Below are 23,398 nucleotides of genomic sequence, written 5' to 3'. Positions count from 1 at the left end.
TTCGCTATGAGATCTTTTTTTACCTCTATTGTGGCTCTAACAACTTTTCTTTTTGGTTTGCTGCTTTAATTATCCTTCTTTGACCCCATGGTGGCTTATTTAATCAGAAAATTGAGAAAAACAACAACAAAAACAAAAAGAAAAACAAGAACGTTCACAGCAAATTTTAGCGGGGGTGTGGACTGAGCGACAGGTGCGGGTAAAATTTTGGGCAAGCTTGGCGTGGGCCAAAAATAGTCGAAGTGTCGTTTGGATCATCAGTTGGGTTATTTCCTGGGTTCGGGCCACGACAGCTTGATTCGGGAACCGAGACATTTTTTTTTCTCAAACAATATATTCGAAAACCGAATTGTTCGAGAAGGGAGTTGTTCGAGAACTGAGGTATCACTGTATATATTTTTCATTATTTATAATAACCGTTATTGTAAATTGTATTGTTGTTTTTATATTAAAATATATTTATGTTTAGAAAAAATTGTATGTATCAATCTTGTTGGTAAATATCATAAATTTAATACATATCGACATTTAATTACCATCTAACTTAAAACTGAAATTTCCAGCTACTTGAAATCGTAATACATAACGTACGTAACATAATAAATTGGCGACTTGTCCGAGATAAATTATAATACGTAACAGAGATTAACTCAAATAATAAAAATAGTGATAGAGAGTCATTTTGCCCCGACATGGCTAAGTGGTTAAGGTACTCGACTCGTATTCCGAGGGTCGCGGGTTCGAATCCCCGTCACACCAAACATGCTTGCATTTTCAACTGTAGAGGCATTATAATGTGACGGTCAGTCCCACTATTTGTTGTTAAAGGAGTAGCCCAAGAGTTGGCGGTGGGTGGTGATGACTAGCTGCTTTCCTTTTTGTCTTACACTGTTAAATTAGGGACGACTAGCGCAGATAGCTCTCGAGTAGCTTTGCGCAAAATAAAAAAAAACAAGTGTCACATTTTCTTTACTTTATTGTATATATTAGGTTTCTGTTGTTTTATGCTGTTTGTTGTGGCTGTATTTATTGTGTGAATAGAAGTTATGCATATGTTTATTTACCACATGTAGTGGTTTAGCTTTGGTAACATTCTTTATTTCTACTGTCGTTTCTATTATGCTCTACACGAAAGCTTTATAACAGATTTATAATTTGATAACGGTGTATGTTTCCTACTATTATAACTTACAAAACTTAAAATAAATAAAACAGTGAACCTAAATATATTGCTCGTGTATTTTCAGAACTGTACCCGTACGTCCAACAGAATGATCTAACTTCAGACTCTATACCTAAAACAGGAGGTTAAGAGTTGTATATATTTGAAATATTAAGATGGTTTCATTTCCACTTCAAGAGTATAATAACTGTTAACCGTAACTGCCTTCCCACAACTAGCTGTTGACATTGAGAGGCAGTAGGAGTTAAGACATTATGAATGTAAGCACTCAACTCAAGCCCCTTAATTGATTTTCCATGCTTGCTGGTTAGTCTAATATCGACGTTTCAGTTTTGTCTGCTAGATGGAATTTAGGTGCTATTACCACAAGTAAAACCGCTATGATTTCAAAGTAACGACTTGGATTAACCATGAATTTTCCTGAACATTTTTAATGTTTATTTCAAATTTATATGTGTATGTATATAAGAACACACTGGTGTTAACATTAGGCTTTTTTTCTTTTATTAATTTCTTCTACTGTTTCGGGACTTCAAAGGTCACTCTTCAGGAAATAGTTTTGCTAAAAGTCTATAATAAAATACATACAAATACAGTTCTTCAACTAAAAGAAAATAACCTAACTTAAATACATGTACTTTCAAAGTGTATAAGCACATAATACAGTCCGTGTATAAATTAAGTATATTACGAATGTTTAAAAATACATAAAATCAACTATTATACTTTATAAATTAAAATCATATGCTAATTATACTTATTATTATTATAATATATATAAAATTCTTTTGGCTTAAATTTTTACCCACATGACTCGACAGAAAACTTACTTTACAAATTGTTTTCCTGTTTCCCAAGCTCTATCAGAAGAATCGCAGCTATCAGGGGCCTTTGTTATATTTTCGTTGCGGATCAGGTCTCGAAGGCCTAATCCAATGATCTTGACACTGTCCCAGATGTGACCCGCCGCATCTGAAGCGTTTAGTAATGTCAGCGCCAATATGCCTAAAAAAATAGAGAATATTCGAGCTTTCATAGTTCCTGGCTATATCCCACAAAAAGCTATGTAACTTTTTCAAACGATATTAAGGTGCCTGTTAGAATCAAAGGTAATGCATTTCTTTCGATGAAAAATGGTCGATTCTCAAGAAATGTAAATACACATCTTTCTGAGACCCCCCAGTGGCACAGCGACGTGTCTGCAGACTCACGCCGCTAGAAATCAGGTTTCGGTACTCGTGATGGACATAGCACTGATAGCCCAATGTGTAGCTTTGTGCTTAATACCAAAAACGAAACAAGTATGTTTCTTAATAAAGATTATTACGTGTTTGAACATTAATAAAATTGATACTATTCGTTATATAGTAACAATTCTTCGTGAATACATACAAAAAAAATACATGCTAAACACGAGTCAGTTAACACCAGAGGGCGCTAAATGCATTGAATATTCAAGCTAACGATGGTATATAATAATAGGATAACGTGACAGAGCTGATATCTGTTAATAGTCCCGTTAAGTCCCAGTAGACACTGCAAGACGCACAACTAACTTTAGTTATCAGCTACATGCTGTTGGAAATTCCTGATGGCATGTAGCTGTGTTGAACATTATACAGATTCTTTCAGTTGTCTACATGAAGCAAACCACTGGAATTTATGTGTTCCTAAATGAGACATAATTTAATATTTCGTTAATAGTACTTTTATTAAAAGTACTACTTACAACCTATAATATATCCATTACTTTTAATAGTTTATTATTATACTTTTATCATGAAGGTTATTTTACACTATTAACTTAATGTGCGGATTTAGGATTAACATGATGACCGAACCTGATGAAATATTGTTGGGATTACGGTTGAATATACAGGTAAAAGTGAGGGTATCCGACTGATGAAACAATTTATTTTAATATTTTCCTCTTATGTAAGAAAGTGACAACAGTTTATTTAGCTCACGACTTATTTTCTTATTTTCTTCGTACGTAGATTGTTTTGATCAGAATTTAATATTAATCACTGAAGAAATTAACAACTAAAACTGTATAAACTTGCCATCGGGTCTATTGGCTGCCATCAAAGCCTGTTCAGAGACTATCCACACATAACCTGGGCTTGTCATTTTCAGTTGCTTCACTTCACGGAATATTGATTCTGCGTCTCTGGCACTATATTTGCATAAGAATAAAACTAATTAGAATTTAGATTATATAAATAAAATATAAAGTCTGTGTACGTGACGTACAAGAAGATATAAAACTGAATGTAAGAATTTTATCTTAGTAAGAAAAAAATATGGATGTTTAAAGTTACAAAGCTTAATAATGGTCATCCTTATCATTGGTGTATGGAATAATTTTATGATATAGAGTACAAATATCCAAACATTTTTACAAAATGATGAATCATTCATAATTTACCCCTGGAAATATATTTCAAATGATGCTAACTTTGATACAAAACATAGAATAATGCTAAATATTTAATCCTTTCATAATTATTTAATGTTAGAAAATCTATTGACACTTAATAACACCCATTAAAACATTGTTATTTCGTCTGTAATTTCGGTTAAATTATGACTAATCTCTTTTTACAAAGCTCGGCATGGCCAAGCGTGTTAAGGCGTTCGACTCGTAATCCGAGGGTCGCGGGTTCGAATCCCGGTCGCACCACACATACTCGCCCTCCCAGCCGTGGGAGCGTTAAAATGTTATGGTCAATCCTACAAGTTAATAGTAAAAAAGTAGCCCAAGAGTTGGCGGTGGGTGTTGATGACTAGCTGCTTTCCTTCTAGTCTTACACTGCTAAATGAGGGACGGCTAGCGTAGATAGCTCTCGAGTAGCTTTGCTCGAAATTCGAAAACAAACAAACTCTTTTTACAGAAAGATGTTAAAAATCTGTTCGTTATGTGAAAACACTTTAATTGAAGATTTGTTTTAAGTAATTAAAAAACAGCCACAAAACATTATAAAATGTGAATTAAGAAGGCCTACGTTCAAGAAGCACGCACAGATATTGTATACACGACTCAGAAATATAAAAATACAACGATATTCTTTAGTTTGATCAGATTCTTGAGTGTGCATGCTACAAGAAATTTAATATTGATGATATATATAAAACACATGGGCCCGGCATGGTCAGGTGGGTTAAGGCGTTCGACTCGTAATCTGAGGGTCGCGAGATCGAATCTCCGTCACACCAAATATGCTCGCCCTTTCAGCCATGGGGGCGTTATAATGTAACGGTTGATCCCTCTATTCTTTGGTAAAGGAATAGCTCAAGAGTTGGCGGTGGGTGGTGATGAATAACTGCCTTACCTCTAGTCTTGCACTACTAAATTAGGGACGACTATACAGAAAGCCCTCGTGTAGCTTTGCGCGAAATTCAAAAATAAAACAAACAAATAAAACACAAGGTAATAAAAATTGTATTTGGATCAAACTCGGAATATAGTGTAAATATTAGTGAACAAAAACCCAATTTTTTTAATGTTTTCTTTTGTTTCACAAGTCATTGTTTTTTTCGCTCCAGTGTCAATTTACTAAACTAACTAATCTTGTAGTGATTTTTAATAACTTCCAATCTGTTTACTTGATAATGACTCCTGGTATTTAGAGAAAATGTTTATAAAGTTGTTCTGATTTTAGCCTCTGCATAGCGGCTTATAGAACGACTTTAAGTTTTGTTGTTTTTCAAGTACAAATTTTTAGCTCATAGATATGTCATCTATTTACCAATTTAAGATCTAATTACAGTTTTGGAATCAGGAGGTCGTCTCACTTCCACTGATGTATTTGACCAAGCTCAAGATCTTATAGATTGGTTTCCTCTGATCCTGCCTTTAAAACTAGATATAGCTAATAAAAATTTCTCCTAAATGATCTTTCTCTAATGCTGCCTAAAATAATTTCAAATGCCGCGGCTATTGACAATTCTTCTTTGTTTTCATCGTTCTAAGAATTCAATGATACTTTAAGAAATATTTTTAGCACGAAAACATTATAACGAAGGTTTTGCATACAAATAATGAAGAAGAAATTTAACATGTTCACTCATTTATAATCTGCTGTCTGAACAATGTTCACCCTATCGTCTTTTAAAAGTACATAAACTGCTAAATATTTATTTAAAACCCACATTTATTTAAATAAACACAGCTTTACCAGTTTAAAATCTTATTAATGTAGCATTGCTGACCTAAATTTTAAATTAATCAAAGATCCCTTTTAAATAACAAATAATTAACTTACTCTGCATACAAAATAAAAACCCTACAATAATATTCTTTCGTCTTCTCCAGTTGTTGGATAATGTCTGTAAATCCAGGCTCATATTCGATGACATCATCAAGCTGATAAAAACCAAAACACGACCAACAACAACGGGTTTAATCTACTGTAAAAATGTCTCAGTAATTTTAAAATTTCGTCAACGAATTATATGTTTTTGTTGGAAACTTAAGCATAAAGACGAAATATAAATTATTAAACAGGTATTTATAGCCTCTTATGCTTTACATTATTCCAAATTTATCGAAACGTTCAAGATATCTGGTTCCCAGGAGTTAAGAAAGTTAATTTTTAGTATATGTTATTCCAAAGTATCAATTTGACTGTATTATAAAGTGCGGAATGACACCAACTCAGCAGTAATGATAAAAAGTATATTCTGCGAGTGTGTAAATGATAGACAGCAGCTATACAATATTAGAGAAGCTTATACAATTAGTTTTCAGAATTTTAGACTCGAATCTGAGGTGAAAACTGACATTTAACTCAATGTTACATTATATTGTTGTTTCAAATTGTTGACAAATTAATCTTTACTTTCATGTTCTAAAATTAACAGAAAACGAATTTTCAAATAAATAAAAATTATTAAGATATTTACTGTATTGAAGGATAATTAAACATTTCAAGTACCTCTAATTTTAACATGCTTGTTTCTCAAAATCATTCATGTTACCTATTTCATAATAAATTACAAAATTAACTTTATATGTTTAGTATTTCATAGACCAACCACTGTATTAAAGTTTAGTGAGGAACCTACTGAACTGTATAATAATTTATAATACAATAACAACGTTTACAGTAATTACATCGTTTTGACTCATCATCAGGTCGAACTATTGTAATAATTTCAAAAGAAGTTTATCTGCTATACCAAGTCATTATCAGGTAGAAACGTTTTAGTAATTACATCATTTCGACTCATCATCAGGTCAAGCTACTATGATAATTTCAAAAAGAATTTCTCTGCTGTACCAAGTCATCAGGTCGAAACGTTCTAATAATTAAAGTCAGAACATATTTACTGAATAAAAAATCTTCATTAGGTTAACAAATTGTAGTCATTAAAATCGAAATTTATCTGCTATAAATGTTACTGTTATTGTATCTTGAATCAACCATTATATTGTTTTTATTGCTATATTTTGAGTAAAGTTACAAATATAGAATTATCTGCTATATTTTGTGTATAAACAATTATCTAAGTTATCTTTTATTTGATTCCGTGCACAAACCTTAATAGAGAACGATATTTTAAAAGAGAAGACGTTAGAAAGCTGAGTTTTTATAATTTTGTGGAGTTTTGAATGCTATTTGATTTTATCATTTTTATCCTTAGATATTAGAATTGAATAACAAAGAAACAGCTAGATTTGATTAGATGGGGAATAAAATAATAGGTATAAGCTTTTAATTTAGACTTTAGTACACGTAGTATAACGTTAGATTAGACTTGGTACGCTAACGGTTCTTTAGGTTTAGTTATAAATTAATTTATACGAGATTGTGAGGGAAATTAAATACATAGTTTTATTTAATAAATACAGTATAAAATTAGTTAATTTTTAAACTTAAACTTAACAGTGTTAACACAGGCTACCTGTACTTAATCATAATATCGAACAAGAGATATAATGAAGTTAACGGTGTAGGTTTTGTTGTAAACGTAGAGGTAAACGATATAAGGACAAGTAAATCAAAAAAGCTAATTAATAAGTATAATGGGTTCATAAAAACCTTTAAGTAAAAACACCTTAAATTAATGGTGTCAGGGACAGTGCCAAGTATTGATCGTGGAGATGAAATTGTGGATTATATAGCTAAATGTTAGGCTGAAATAAACATGTGAGGTTGAACAGGTTAGTTGGTTAGACTCGTGGGATTAGTTCAGTGGAAGGAGGGAACTTTGTGGAATGGAGGGTGTACGGTTTAGTTGGAAAGAATCCGGCATGCTTGCAAAAGCTATTAACTCAACTGTAAGGACAATTTTAAACTAGAAGTAGATAGTGGTGAGGGCAAAGATAAACTAAATGAAAAAAAACTGAGATGTAGAGGAAAGTTTAACATAGGAAATCAGTGTAAAAGTAGTTATAAGGATAGGCGTAATTATTACTGTTGTAATACCAAAAATATAAGAAATGAAATTGATAACTTTAGGGCATTAAAAGAAACAAGGTTTTAATTTAATGTTAATAACTGAAACATGGTTAAATGTATATGATTTTGATGACAGAACTTTCTTTGAAATACATGGTTGTAGATTAATTAATAGGTAGAGTATTACAAAGGGTGAGGAGTGGCTCTGTATGTAAAGTGGAAGTTACATCCTGTTGAAGTTAGAAATACTAAGAATAATAGCAGAGAGACTGACTCCATTTGGGTTCTATGAGTAAATATCAAGGGGAAGAGCTATTAGTAGGAATTTGTTATGGACCACCAGAAGAAAATGATGAAATTATTGAGAAACGTTAAAGTGAGATTAAGATATCAGCTGTTAATAAAGTCATAATTATGTGATAATTTAATTTCAGACATATTGATTAGGAAATGCTAGTCAAACTGAAAACTGTCCGAGGTGGACATTTTCACCAGTTAGTCAAAGAGCCTACAAAAATAATAGTATTTTAGATTTATCATTAACTTTTAATGTAGAAATAAATGGTTGAGATGGTGGAAAATGGAATTCATCTAAGTACAAATAATCACTGCTGTATTGGGTTTGATATTTCGCTGTATATGGAAATCAGGAAAACTGATATTTTGATTCCAAATTTCAAAACAAGCAAATTTTGAAGGGATGCAAAAAGAATTATGTGTTGTGAATTGAGTAGCTGAGTTATTTGGAGAAACTGAGCAAAAGTAAAAATATTTTAAAGAAAAAGTTTTCAAAATTCAAAATAGATATTTCTTACAGAAAGAAAATGGTAGATACAAGTAAAAAAATCATGTAGGCTTAATAAGGGTACTATAGAAGATTACAGAGTATCAAGAAAATTGTCCAAGCAGGAAATTAGGACATCCAAAATGATGTATGAAAAAATGACAGAAAACATAAATATTAACAGTAAGGGTTTTTGTAAAGTATATTAGGAGTAAATAAAATGTTAGGATGGGGTAGGACCCTTAAGAGATGATAAATATTAGGATGAGGATAGGTCCCTTGAGAGATGATGAAGGAAGGGTTGTATTTGATGGTTATGAAATGGCTAGACTATTAAATTATTCTTTTTCTCAGTTTTTACTAATTAAAACTTAAACAGTATTCCTCATCTTGACACTGCATAAATTTTGAGCTTGTCAAAACAAAATTGCAAAAATTTAATAATGATAAGGTTCCTGGGCCAGATAATATTTCCCTGAGGCTTTTAAAGGGGTTTAAGGATTGGACATATGAGTCATTTGCTACAATTTTTTTTGTAGGTTCTTGAATAGTGGACAAGTACCAATGGATTGAAAATTAGCTAATGTCACTTCTACTTTCAAGGGAAGAAATACAAGTTGTCTCAGTTATTATAGGCTTATTAGTCTTACATCAGTTGCATAAAACGTTTTGGAAAATCTTATAAATGATATTTTGCAAAATAATTTAACAAACTTAGAATTTCATCACATAGTCAACTAAGGGAGAATCATGCTTTACAAATATTTTTAGATGCTTTGAAAATGTTACTGCTTAAACAGATGAGGGTGAGGGTGTAGGCTTGGTATATCTGGATTTCCAAAAAACCTTTAACAAGATATCATATAAAATGTTGTAAACATATCTTTATAGGTGTGGGGATAAGTTAACTAATTGGATAGAAGAGTGCCTTGATGTAAGAAAACAGAGTGTTGTTATGAATGGAGTTCAGTCAAACTGGATTAATGTTGCAAGTAGTGTACATCATGGTTCAGAAAAAGAACCATCGCTTTTTTTATTCACATTGCTCCCCAGTGTCACAGTTATATGTCTGCGTACTCACAACGCTAGAATTCGGGTTTCGATACTCGTGGTGAGCAAAGAACAGAAAGCCCATAATATAGCTTTGTGCTTAATTCCAAATAATTAGTTGATTTACATTAATGACATAGATGAAGGAATTGTCAATATATTATTTAAATGTGCAGATAATATTAAGGTTTTGAGTGTTGCTAGCTGTAAAAAGGATGCTGCTGCTTTAGGAAAGGATTTAGATCATTTAGTGAGTTACTATATATATGGCAGATGAGTTTTAATTATAATAGATGCAAAATTATGCATGTTGGCTGTCATAATTTGAGTTATAAGTATGATTTGAATGGGAATAACCTTAACAGTATCATAAAAAAATGATCTTGGTATAATGGTTGATCAATTTCTTCAAGCCATTTAAGCAGTATGCTATTGCTAGCAGTAAAGTAAAAGGATCTTAGGTTGCATCTACAGAAATGTTGAATAAAAATCTAAAGATATTATAATTTTATTGTATAGGACACTGCTTAGGCCAAATTTGAAGTATAGTGTTAATTCTTTGGCTACTTACCGAAACAAAAGACATTGAACCATTGGAAAGGGTTCAGAGGAAGGTTAATAAAAAGGAACCTGGGATGAAAGAGTTGTGATACGAGGAGAGATTAAAATACTTATAACTGTTTTCTCTAGAAAAAAGAAGAGTTAAAGGAGTATCTGATTGAAGTGTTTTAGACTGTAAAAGGAACTGTTAATGCATATACAATTTTTATACTTAAAACCAAGAATTATAGAACTAGTAACACAAATATAGATTTAAGCAAGGTAGAAGTCTTCTTCAGCTAACACTATTTTTTCAAATATGATGGTTGACCTGTGGAATTGGTTGATTTCAGATGTTGTGAAGGCAGTAAATTTGAGTATGTTCAAAAGAAAGCTAAATAAATATATGAACGATAAGGACTGGTTTTAAAAGATTTTATCGTTTTTTTTATTTCCTTTGTTTTAATTTGATTTGGATGATGTGACAACCGAGATGGATCAACAGGTTCCTTGTTTTCCCTGAACATTATGCAACATTATATTGACCTTTGAGTTGAGGATTCCATGTACAGAACTTAAACTTGCCCTTTGCATTGTAGATTTTGTGTACAAACCTTAATCTTGGCTTTATCTGCTAAGTTCTGGAACCTGCCTAGGGTGTATCTGCCGTTATTGTCTGAGCTGTGAATAAAAACGACGCATTTGTAATGAAGATATTTCAGAAGCTCTATCCACACATCTGCTTGATGGGAGTAAGGGGGCACTGTCCGAAGAAACGACGCGTGGAGGTTCTATTAAAAAAACAACAACAAATAAACCTAATAAGAAAACAATGGTATTACGTAGATAAATGACACGAAAGAGCTGATATAAAAAAATCCCAATACTTATTTTTTCAAATAATAGCGTCTTTTAACACTGATTAAAGTAATCAAAAATCTCTAACAGATTATTTATTTTATTACAATATAGTAAATATATGTTATTTTATCTTAGTCACTAGTTGGTAAGGTTTGAATTTCTCGCAAAGCTATAGGAGGACTACCTACGTTAGCTGTTTCTAATTTAGTAGTGGATGATTAGAGGAAAGACAGGTAGTCATCACCCCCATCAACTATTATTTGACCAACAAATAATGTGGGTGACAGTCAGATTCCAACGCTTCCACAGCTGAAAGGGCGAACATGTTTGATGTGAAGGAGATTCGTACTCGTAACTCTCAGATTACGAGTCAAGCGTCCCTCTCTACTTGGTCACGTGGGGCCAGGTGGTAAGGAACTCGCGTGTATTTTCAGCAGAAATGATTCACGCTTAAAATATATCTAAGGTCATTATTCATTTATCGCACGACAAGTTTTATTTTAGGACTATACTTTTCTAAATTTCACTTAACAAACGTTTGACTGAGTTAATATTTAGGAACTGGGTACTATTAATCATGTTTCTTATCATGTGTACAGCAACTATTAAGAGTATAATGTAATTACGTATTTAATAACAACCAACAAAAGACGTGCCCAGATGAAGTTCCTTGTACTTATTAATATTTCAATACGGTTCCCGAAAGTGTTTTCTTTCAAGAGTAAATACGATAGAATTAAGAGTAACGAATTTTTTATTGTTACTTTTGAAGTTCATATGACACGTTGTATTGTATTCTACAGAGCGCTTAATTTTTCTCATGATTAATGGCTTATACACGTTTTACTAACGAGAATACAAACAATAACGTTGAGCGTCACTTAAATAACGTTATTTTAATGTCAAATGACTGACTGACTGACAGACAGCACACTACTGTAAAGTGGTGCGAGTAGTTAAAATAGGTGACCCCTTCAGACGGTCTTTGGTCCCTTTCAGGAAAATTAATTGGTGATTAAAGCAATCTATCTACATAGATCATCCATTGTTTCATTAAATATCGTTTAACCTGATGTTTAACCTGTAAGAACGGTGAAGAGCAATAACCAATCAGGATTTCGGGTGGCCATATTAGAAGGAATGACACCATTAGTGATGATTTCTTTAACCGACTTTTCAAAATTATCTGTTATCAAAGTTTATCACCTGTGTCAGTCTACAAGGATACGTCTGTAATAAGAAAGAAATACAGCAGTGAGGTGTATCTGGTGACTGACTGAGGAAGAAGACAGTAAGACATTCTTGTAAATGCAACAAACAAAAGACAATAACTCAAGTGTCTGGTTCTTTTCAATGGTCAAGATTCCACTGTTATCAACCAAACAACGAAGATATCATTAAACAGTTTGTTAATCTGAAAGCTGTTTATTTTAGATAAAAACAAGAAAGCATAGTTTCAATAGCTAACTTGGGACAATGAGTAATGATTGGAGGCTTTTCAGCTATTTCTGTATTGACTGTTGAGTAAAATAAAGATATGAAGAAATCTACACGGGATTCGACACATCATGTATTGTTACAACAATGTAAGTTCCCAGAGCTAGTTCAATGATGTTTGGAGCGTCTTCATGGTTAAAATTGAGGCCTTTCGTTCCTTTAGATAGTTGAGCAATAACCAGATTCCGCCACACAATCTTATGTTCTCATCTTAACGGTCAATTGTACTTCCAAGATGATATTTCAACAAGCCAACTTAGGACAATAGATGAGTAGAAACTTGTTGAAATATCATTTTGGAAGAACACGACAGTAGCTTTCACAGTCTTTCATGATCAGCACAGTTATCTGATTCCAGTCTTTGGGATGAACTTTAACATCACGCTCATCCATTAAGCTTTTTTTAGATTTCTAACCACATTCTTGGCCATGTTCTTCACTGAATGAGCTACAACTGAATATTTTGCGGAGTATAAGCCACGCCAGTCCTAGGTTATTATTTCTCTGGCAGATTGTTCAGCCTGTCGTAAGAAAGTGGACAAAAATTATAGATTCCTTCTTTGTCAGATTACAAATTTTAACGACTAAAATGTAATACTTTAGTGACTTAATTGATATCTAGTGTTATAAAAAACAACAAAGCAAGTAGTACCAGCGTGATTCCTTCGTTTGGTTTTAGTACTTGCTTGACAAAAACAAATCTGAAAGAATCATACAGATCAGCATTTAGCCACTAGATGGCAGTAGTTCATTTGATAAAGAGTTGTTTGTTTGTTTTTGAATTCGGCGCAAAGCAACACGAAGGCTATTTGTACTAGCCATCCCTAATTTAGCAATGTAAGACTAGAGGGAAGGCAGCTAGTCATCACCACTTACCGCCAACTCTTGGGCTACTCTTTTACCAACGAATATTGGGATTGACCGTCACATTATAATACCCCAATGGCTGAAAGGGCGAGCATGTTTAGTGCGACCGGGATTTGAACCCACGACCCTCAGATTACGAGTCGAACGCCTTAACCCACCTGACCATGCTGGGCCATCCCCCTGTGGCACAGATATGTTGTTTGAGAGCTTACAACGTTCGAAACCGGGTATCGATACCAGTAGTGGATAGAGCACAGATAATCTATTGTGTAGCTTTGCGCTCAACTTGAAACAAACAGGTATTTCACATAAAAAATTTAAAAATACAATATTACATTTTATATTGTGTAGATAAAATGCAAACAATTCTGATAGAAAACTTCAAGCTTTTAATTTTGATACACTAAATAAATCGATAACTAAAAATCGTTTTGATAACGTTACTTAAGTCGAACGATAAAGCCATTTTGAAAAGCTTAATAAGTTCTCAAAATATTTTCCACCAATGCTTTTAATCATTAAATACTGAAATATTATCTATGTCGCTGATGTTACAAAAACGTTGCGTAAAAAATAAATAATGTGATAATTGGTTTTTATGTTATTGCTATAAAACTAAACTTATGCATTTAGTTTAAGAAAATGAAGAATGGTTCGTATTAAATTAATTAATTATCAACTATACTGTTTTTTTCTAACGCTTATATTTCATTGAACTGTTGAAACATTGAGAAGCGTGATAAGGGAGTCATTCTAAAAAGATGCTTGTTATAGTTACTATGGGTCCAAAATATACTTGTTACTCGCTCCTATATTCAAAAATATGCTTGTCACTTGCTATTGTATTTTAAAAGAAGCTTGTTGCTCGTTATGTGTTTTAAAAGATGCTTGTTACTTGTTACTGTGTTCCAAAAAATTCTTGTTACTCGTTATTGTATATCAAGTTATGCTTATTACGCGTTATGTGTTCCCAAATATGCTTGTTATTTGTTGCTGCATTCCAAAAGATATTTAGTACCTGCTACTATATTCTAAAAGTGCTCGTTACTCGTTATTTGTTCCGAAAGATGTTTGTTACTCGTTATATGTTCCAAAAGATGTTTGTTACTTGTTATATATTCCAAAAGATGTTTGTTACTGGTTGTATGTTCCAAAAGATGTTTGTTGCACGTTGTATGTTTCAAAAGATGTGTACTACTTGTTATATGTTCTAAAAGATGTTTGTTACTCGTTATATGTTCCAAAAGATGTTTGTTACTTGTTATATATTCCAAAAGATGTTTGTTACTGGTTGTATGTTCCAAAAGATGTTTGTTGCTCGTTGTATGTTTCAAAAGATGTGTACTACTTGTTATATGTTCCAAAAGATGTGTGTTACTTGTTATATGTTCTAAAAGATGTTTACTACTCGTTGTATGTTCCAAAAGATGTGTGTTACTTGTTATATGTTCCAAAAGATGTTTGTTACTCGTTATACGTTCCACAAGATGTGTGTTACTTGTTATATGTTCCAAAAGATGTTTGTTACTCGTTATACGTTCCACAAGATGTGTGTTACTTGTTATATGTTCCAAAAGATGTTTACTGCTCGTTGTATGTTCCAAAAGATGTGTGTTACTTGTTATATGTTTCAAAAGATGTTTGTTACTCGTTAAGTGTTCCAAAAGATGTGTGTTACTTGTTATATATTCCAAAAGATGTTTGTTACTAGTTGTTTGTTCCAAAAGATGTGTACTAATTGTTGTATGTTCAAAAAGATGTGTATTACTTGTTATATGTTCCAAAAAATATTTACTACTCGTTGTATGTTCCAAAAGATGTGTGTTACGTGTTATATGTTCCAAAAGATGTTTGTTACTGGTTGTATGTTCCAAAAGATGTTTGTTGCACGTTGTATGTTTCAAAAGATGTGTACTACTTGTTATATGTTCTAAAAGATGTTTGTTACTCGTTATATGTTCCAAAAGATGTTTGTTACTTGTTATATATTCCAAAAGATGTTTGTTACTGGTTGTATGTTCCAAAAGATGTTTGTTGCTCGTTGTATGTTTCAAAAGATGTGTACTACTTGTTATATGTTCCAAAAGATGTGTGTTACTTGTTATATGTTCTAAAAGATGTTTACTACTCGTTGTATGTTCCAAAAGATGTGTGTTACTTGTTATATGTTCCAAAAGATGTTTGTTACTCGTTATACGTTCCACAAGATGTGTGTTACTTGTTATATGTTCCAAAAGATGTTTACTACTCGTTGTATGTTCCAAAAGATGTGTGTTACTTGTTATATGTTTCAAAAGATGTTTGTTACTCGTTAAGTGTTCCAAAAGATGTGTGTTACTTGTTATATATTCCAAAAGATGTTTGTTACTAGTTGTTTGTTCCAAAAGATGTGTACTAATTGTTGTATGTTCAAAAAGATGTGTATTACTTGTTATATGTTCCAAAAATATTTACTACTCGTTGTATGTTCCAAAAGATGTGTGTTACGTGTTATATGTTCCAAAAGATGTTTGCTACTCGTTACTGTTTGAGAGAAAAAGAAGTGATCTTAATCTGTCCTTCAGGGTTAAGAGGAATCCTGTTCGTTTTTGTTTAGAATTTTCTCGAAACTACACAAGAACTACCTCTGAATAAGCGTCTTTAATTTTAAATTGATAGATTGAAGAAAAAGTAACCATCCGTCAACTCTTTGGATCTTTTTGTCTGATTGAACGGTGAAACTTGACCACCACTGTCATGGAGCAAGTATCACCTTAAAATTTGGAGCTCGTTTTTGCGGCAAAAACGCACAAACACAATTAAACTTCAGGTTAACAGTCTGAACACGCCCGTCCTTAGACCACTTCTGGTCCTAGTTATGCGAAAGGTTTTCCTCTTATCCATTGTTTATCAGAATCAACATCAAATGACAACGCACTCTTTCCATCTATAGGGTTCAAACAATGAGATGATGTCCCACCCAAATAAATGTGTGTGTATTAACTCTAAATGAAACAACATTCATGAATTGTTAAAGTGCCAAATGCTTGAAAATGCCGTTGAAATGAATTAATTGTCTCATAGAATGAAAGAATTAAATGATTGAAAGGTGATAAAAGAAATTAATTTTTTCTTTGTTTTCATATTGGTTGTCAAAAATACTTTTAAATACCACTTTCCAATTTTTTGTCTCATCGGGCGCTCGTAGAAGACTACTCAATTCTCAGTATTTGAAGCCAAATATTTAGAGTTCTGCCATGTTATCAATATGGCAAAATCAAGAATGTTTCGTTTTCTAATATGAACACGTTAATACGGTTTGTTGTATTATGTAAAATAAGTGAAGTAAAAATAAAAAATAAACATCTATTTTAAAAAATTTTAAATGTTAACTATTATGATATTAATAGAATCAGTGACATGCACGTGGATGGCCTGGGATGGCCAGGCGTGTTAAGGCATTCGACTCGTAATCTGAGGGTCGTAGGTTTGAATCCCGGTCGCACCAAACATGCTCGCCCTTTCAGTCGTGAGGGCGTTATAATGTGACGGTCAATCCCACTCTTCGTTGGTAAAAGAGAAGCCCAAGAGTTGGCGTTGGGTGGTGATGACTAGCTGCCTTTCCTCTAGTCTTACACTGCTAAATTAGGGATGGTTAGCGCAGATAGCCCTCGAGTAGCTTTGCGTGAAATTCCAAAAAACAAACAGACATGCATGTGGATGGTGGCCGTGTTTATTCCTAATAAGTACAAAAACTAATGTAATTTTATTATGATTATCCCTTAAATCAAATAATATATCCGATGACGTACATTATGGTTATGAATACTTCCAGTAAGAGAAGAAACTACTACATCTTAATAGGATTTTATAACACTTATTTGGGATATTGGAGCTCAACACAAAACTTTAATTAACAGATATTGAACATTGTTTATAATTTAGACTTTCCTATACTAAAAATAATTTATCATCTTGATGTTTTTAATATTATTGATTTCAAAGTGTTTTTTTATCTCAAGAGTTCAATTACTGCAGTTTGTAGTGTTTTGTTAGAAATGGTCAGAATAAGTACCACTTATACTAGAAATTTGTACTGCAGACGAAGTTTGTAGAATAGTCTTATCTTGTGCATACGTGTATAAATACATTTCAGAAAAGAAAGGTAATTTAATTACCTTGCAGTAGGTTGAAAAGGCTTAAGGTGCATCAAATATTCTTATATTTGTAGTGAGTAATTTTTAACAACAGTCATTACTCTTCTTCCTAAAATTTTCAAATAAAATTATGAAATCAAGCGTCACCACCAGTTTTTAATTTTCCCAAATATTTGCAACAAACACGAATATCACAAAATTAGTCGAAACGCCAAGTTTAGGAATTCTGAACATGTCTGCTAACGAATACCTATTTTAAACCAACTCCACAGTTAAACAGTAAATCTAAAGTTTCAACTGCATTAGTACAGTTTTCGATCTCTAAAAAAAGTAAAACATTGCGGCAGGAAATTCGTTACAAAACTAAGGAAATAAAAATAAAATATTACGATATCACTTTGTAATCAGACCCTTATAAGTACAGAAACAGTTGAAGTACTGAACGAAAACCTTTTCCTTGGATTGGCTAAGGCATTACTTATTAATGAAACACACATTCTCATACAAGAAACTTTCGTAAATGTAGATATTCTGATAAAGTAATGAAATTTGCTCTAACTTTATGTTGTTATTTACCATGTGCTTATGGAATTATCAGACCCACTCCTACCATTCCCTCTTTATCCTCATTGTCTAAGAGGCCTCAAACAGCACATTCTGAACCTAGATTTTTTGAAGATATTTTTAAGTAATAAAGAAGGGAACAACAGATTGTATTTTAATTGTTGTTGTTATAAGTATAAAGAAACTATTTAATAAAGCAACTAACATTATGAATGTTTCGTGAATTATGGCCCTAATTTAATATTAATGAATTTACATATAATTGCTTCTGAGACCTTGGAGGCCACTAGATGTAGGCCTTAGAGGAAATTATAAGTACCCTGCTGGTCATGTTTTATCAGACAAAGTTGTTGGCAATAATTTAGCAAGCTTTATATCTTTCCTTCTATCTGTATTAAGTAACAACAACATTAATGTCTTAATAGTAAATGGTGATGGTGTTTCTTCCTCCTACTTTAAAACAATGCAAATACTTGGATGCAACACCGGAACTTCTGACAGTATTGCAGACAGTAAATTATTTCATCAAATATCTGGTTTGTCTGCTTACTTTATTTAATATCACTGTCGTATGCTACAACTAAGTGGTAAAATCTTACTGATGATGCTTTCTCGAAGCCTACCAAAGGGAAACATATAAATCAACTGTATAAATTAAAGGGCACGAAGAACCTTAATTTTTCTAATAAAGCTTTAGTCCAAAACATCGACTTTCAACTTCTAAAAATGAATGTGCGAAATGCTATTGAAATGTGGAGCAGATTGGTTGATAATGCAATAGAATTTTTGATAAAAATATCAGGATATTTTTGGCACAATACATTAAATTAGGAAATATTTGATCTGTTAATGAATACAGCTATTTAAAATGATGGATATATTTTTTTTAGATTCTTTTAATGGGTATTGTTGTTGTGTTTTTGTCATGAAGCTAAAAAACTGTTACCTGGACTGTATTAATGCACTCATAATTATTAAGGCTAGTTTATATGTAACATGAGCATTCTCTACTTTTTTATTAAAATCATATCGAACGTCTTAAAGCGCTATATAATTCGTATCCCCTTCGCGCCAAACAGACTCGCCCTTTCAGCCGTGGGAGCGTTATAATGTGACGTTCAATCCCACTATATTCGTTGGTAAAAGAGTAGCCCAAGAGTTGGCGGTGGGTAGTGATGACTAGCTGCCTTCCCTCTAGTCTTACACTGCTAAATTAGGGACGGCTAGCACAGATAGCCCTCGAGTAGCTTTGTGCGAAATTCAAAAACAAACAAAAGAAAGAAACAATATAAAATAATATATCGAGGACTTAATTATTTTACACATTTTATTTCACAGTTAATGAAGACACCCGATAAATTACAATGGGTTTAAAGTTAAATGTATGAATGCTGCTAGTAATATTCAATGAGTGTTTCGCTCGAACTTCGATGTTTTTTCCTTATTGTCGCTGCCAGATTAACCAAGCACGGACTCTTCAGCCCAAAAACCGGATGGGCTGCTCCCAACCCTATCAGATCCGTTTGGACTTACATGTATAAATAATCAACAAACTTACCTGTGTGAAAAACAAAATTAAAACGAATAAATTAATTTGAAACAGCAAAAAAAAAAAAAATCCATCCAAAAGGTATTCAAAATAATAAAACAGTTTAAATTTAACAAAAATAGTAAAACTTTATCACAACAACAAAACATGTACAATATTTATGTCTACATGGTTACGAAATTCAAATCAGTTATAAAGCTCGATTAAGACTTTTTTTAGGATAGCACAAAATAAAAACGATCCTGCAAGAACATGTACGAAATAACACACTTCGATGTTGTTATTGTTTTTTTTTTTGGGGGGGTTCTCCTTAGATTATGCATATTGGTAATGTAGACACTGCTACCAAAGCTGGCGTCAGTGACAGCGTCTGAGAGAAGAGAGAGAGAGACTTATGCATTTAGGTTTGGTTTGAATTTCGCGCAAAACTACACGAGGGCTATCTATGCGAGCCGTCCCTAATTTTGCAGTGTAAGACAAAATGAAAAGAAGCTCGTCACTACCACCCACCGCCAATTCTTAGGCTAACCTTTCACCAATGAATAGTGGAATTATTAATAACGCCCTCTATATGGTTGGTGTGACGGAGATTCGAACCCGCGCCCCTCAAATTATGAGTCGAGTGCCTTATCCACCTGGCCATGCCGAGCCTGTACATTTAGGAGTCTATGGCGAAAAAATACGTCATTTGTATTACATAAGCTAGAAAAATTATTAATCATTACTTTGTTTTTTTTTCCAAGTAGATAGGTTTTTGTATTTTACCTACTGATTTGTAAGAAGTACCACATATTTTCAACAGTAATTCGTCCTTGGAAGTACATAAGGAAGTTTGGCAGGTGGTTATATCCTGGTAAATTAGGCTAATTATCATTTTAGTAAAGTTCTAAACAGGTTAGGTAAAAACGTATTAGCTAATGAATATAAGGAAAATTCAGAGAAGAAAGAAAATGTTGACTAAACGCTCTGTTATCAAAGTTAATGTTAAATTCACGAGGTAAAGAAAAAGTTTTCGGCGTAGTCTTGGAAGTTTAATGTATCGAGAGAATAAAATGAGGTTTATAGTGACGTCACGTTACGGTGTTTATTTATAGTGACGTCACGTTACCTCCCCGCTGGTTCAACAGTAAAGCTGAAGATTTGTAACCCTAAAAACTGGATTTCGATACTCGTGGTTGGAAAAGAACAGATAGTTCATTTTGTAGCTTTGTGCTAAACAACAAACAAACAAAAATTATTTCGTCTTTTTATTTCGTATGTAGCCCAATATCAGAAACGTGTTCATGAACACAGTTTGGAAAACAACAATGTACAATTTTAAAAAAACACGCTATAAAAAGTTCTAGATAAAATATGAAATCAAACGGCTACACATTATGTTTAACATGTAATAACACTGTAATAAAATGTACAATTGGTGATACTGATTTTAATTCTACACAAATAATGTTTAATAACAGATCAAGCTTTACTTTAAGTGATTTCCACGAACTAATGGAGTAATGTGGCTTTTAATGCAGAATTTCTTCAGGATTTATTGACATGCTGAAATTATATGGGTCAAGCTGCACGAACTTTTATCTAACACAATTTCATCAAGTCCCAGCTGAGGCTCAAGTAAGATTTATCAGAGACAGTAGAAAAACGCTTTTGTGCTGTTTCGTATGTAACTTGCAGAGCCGTAGGATTCTCGTCTGAAACTCGTTGCAAAGTAACACAGATTGTTAAAGGTTGTTATAAAAGCAACGTGGCGTATCTGATACAGAGTATTTCATTCTGGTTTTAAAGTGTTTTTTCTATTGTTTTTTTTTTATTTCAACGTATCGTTATTTATTTATAGGCTTCACGGTATTGTGAAATAATGCATTTCATCTTTTTATTTCATATGTAGCACGATATGAAACACGCAAGTACTGATATAGTTTTAAAATCATCCACATAAAACTTTGATTTTTTTCAACAAAAGTTCCAATTCACGTTTCAGTTGTTTGCTTAATGAAAATTTCAAAATGAATTATTTGTTCAACATTAAACGGTTACACAAATTTCTAAGAACCAAAATATGCATGACTTGTGATTTGATATTTTTAATTTTTTGTTGAAGATCTAAGAAAAATATTTTATTTGACTTCTAGCTGAGAGTAAAAGACACAAATGAATCTCTTAGTCTTGAAGTCAACCATGTGTTCACTCTTTTTTTGTATTTTCAATAGAGCATGGCAATGAATTTTAATAAGTTATACTTAAGCTGGATGACTAAATTAAAAAGTCGCAAACAAGCAACAATGATGGAATGGGAACTTATTATTGAAATCCTCACAACAGACTATATTTTTTCTGTTTCTATTTAAACATATTCCAATACACATTTTCTAAACAAATGCGAAATTTCTGATAATCCATTGAAAACACACATCTTATTGTTCAAAATTATAAATGTATACTGGAACAACTAAATTGTAAGTTATACGAGTTGAATTCACAACAACAACAACTTTTTCTTTAGATTTCCTGTGTCATATTCTCCCCACCCCCATAAGCGAAGTCTTATAACACTAGAATTTGAATCGCAATATTCGCGGTGAGCAGAACCCAGAAAGTCCATTGTGTAGCACAAACTTTGTGCTGAGAAACAAACAAACCTATCTTATATAAACATCCTCAGGCAATTAAAGATAATGATATAGTTTCTATTCATATGCGGTTTATTTTAATAATGTTTAAGTTTACAATACCTTTTCGGTTACTTTTAGTATTCTAGTTTTACTCGTGTTGCTGTCCCTAATTTAGCAGTGTAAGACAAGAGGGAAGGCAGTTAGTCATCACCACCCACCGCCAACTCTTTGGCTACTCTTTTACCAACGAATAGTGGGATTGACTGTCACATTATAACGCCCCCACGGCTGAAAGGGCGAGCATGTTTGGCGCAACGGGGATGCGAACCCGCGACCCTCAGATTACGAGTCGCACGCTTCAACACGCTTGGCCATGCCAGGTCTATGAAAATCTATAACGTCATATTTCTATTAACTATCTTTCGTTGTGGCGTCATTTCAGCAAGATTTTGAGGAGAGAAGAGGGACTAAAGTTGAGCCGTAATTTTTATAAAGTACATAAAATGTTGATGACGTAGCACTCTAATAATTACATAATTTTGTTTGTTTTGAATTTCAAAACAAACCAAACCAAGCAAGCTACATCAATAGCACATCTAGAGAACAGGTGAAGCAAGGATCACCAAGGATGGCATAGAGATTTTAGATTAAATCCATTGGGAAATGTGATAGTTGTTGTTTTAGAACAAGTATTATAATCAGACATCTGCGCTCTGTTCACCGCGGGGAATATGACTGCTGATGTAAGTACGTAAACTTATTGCCGAACTAATGTGTGTGTGGAGATCCGTTGGAAAGGAAATAATCCAGAAAATAAACGTATGTAAAAGCGTCAAATTCACAAACGTATCAACTGAATAAACAGCAAAACACAAAACAAGTATCACCAAGCTTAGATAGACGACTTCACAATTGATATCGTATAGTTTTATGAAATATTAAAGTTTCTTCTTGTTAAAGCTGAAAAATGGTATACTTACAGGCTTCACTCGAATAGAAGAAATAACTCGACAGTCGCGATGAAAGGAAAGATTCACAATACATGCAACTTGACAGTTAGAATGAGGGGAAATATTCACAATACATGCAACTTGACAGTCACAATGAAAGGAAAGATTCACAACACGTGCATGAATGTATGTTATTAAAGTTAACAAAAACAAATAACTGTAATTTCTACAACACATTAACGCTATGAAATAACGCTGTAAAACATCATAGCATGTTTGTAAAACTGCAGCAAATGTTCAAAAGATACCTCTAAATTTCGTTTATAAAATTTATGAGCAAACGGAACTCGCTTAAAAATTGTAATTATCCTGCAGTGGATATACTATTTTTATCATCA

At 32.7% G+C, this 23,398-nt stretch overlaps 2 protein-coding genes across 2 annotated transcripts in view; both read right to left on the bottom strand.

The window, feature by feature from the left end:
• The window catches only part of LOC143232493 (spondin-1-like), a 481,016-nt gene that overhangs the window by 296,533 nt on the left and 161,085 nt on the right, over window positions 1-23,398 (bottom strand). The window lies entirely within an intron of this gene.
• Window positions 1-23,398, bottom strand: part of LOC143232487 (glutamate [NMDA] receptor subunit 1-like) — a 78,569-nt gene that overhangs the window by 32,633 nt on the left and 22,538 nt on the right. The window contains exons 3-6 of the mRNA XM_076468030.1: window positions 10,576-10,752; window positions 5,449-5,549; window positions 3,247-3,359; window positions 2,014-2,188 (exon numbers count right to left, since the gene is read on the bottom strand). Of these exons, the coding sequence (XP_076324145.1) occupies window positions 2,014-2,188; window positions 3,247-3,359; window positions 5,449-5,549; window positions 10,576-10,752 (566 nt within the window). The remainder of the gene's footprint in view (window positions 1-2,013; window positions 2,189-3,246; window positions 3,360-5,448; window positions 5,550-10,575; window positions 10,753-23,398) is intronic.

This window comes from Tachypleus tridentatus, chromosome 11 (assembly GCF_004210375.1).
Source record: "Tachypleus tridentatus isolate NWPU-2018 chromosome 11, ASM421037v1, whole genome shotgun sequence".
Classification (NCBI taxonomy): domain Eukaryota; kingdom Metazoa; phylum Arthropoda; class Merostomata; order Xiphosura; family Limulidae; genus Tachypleus; species Tachypleus tridentatus.
The sequence above is the reverse complement of the archived record's forward strand: the minus strand, read 5'-3'. Positions and strand labels throughout refer to the sequence as shown.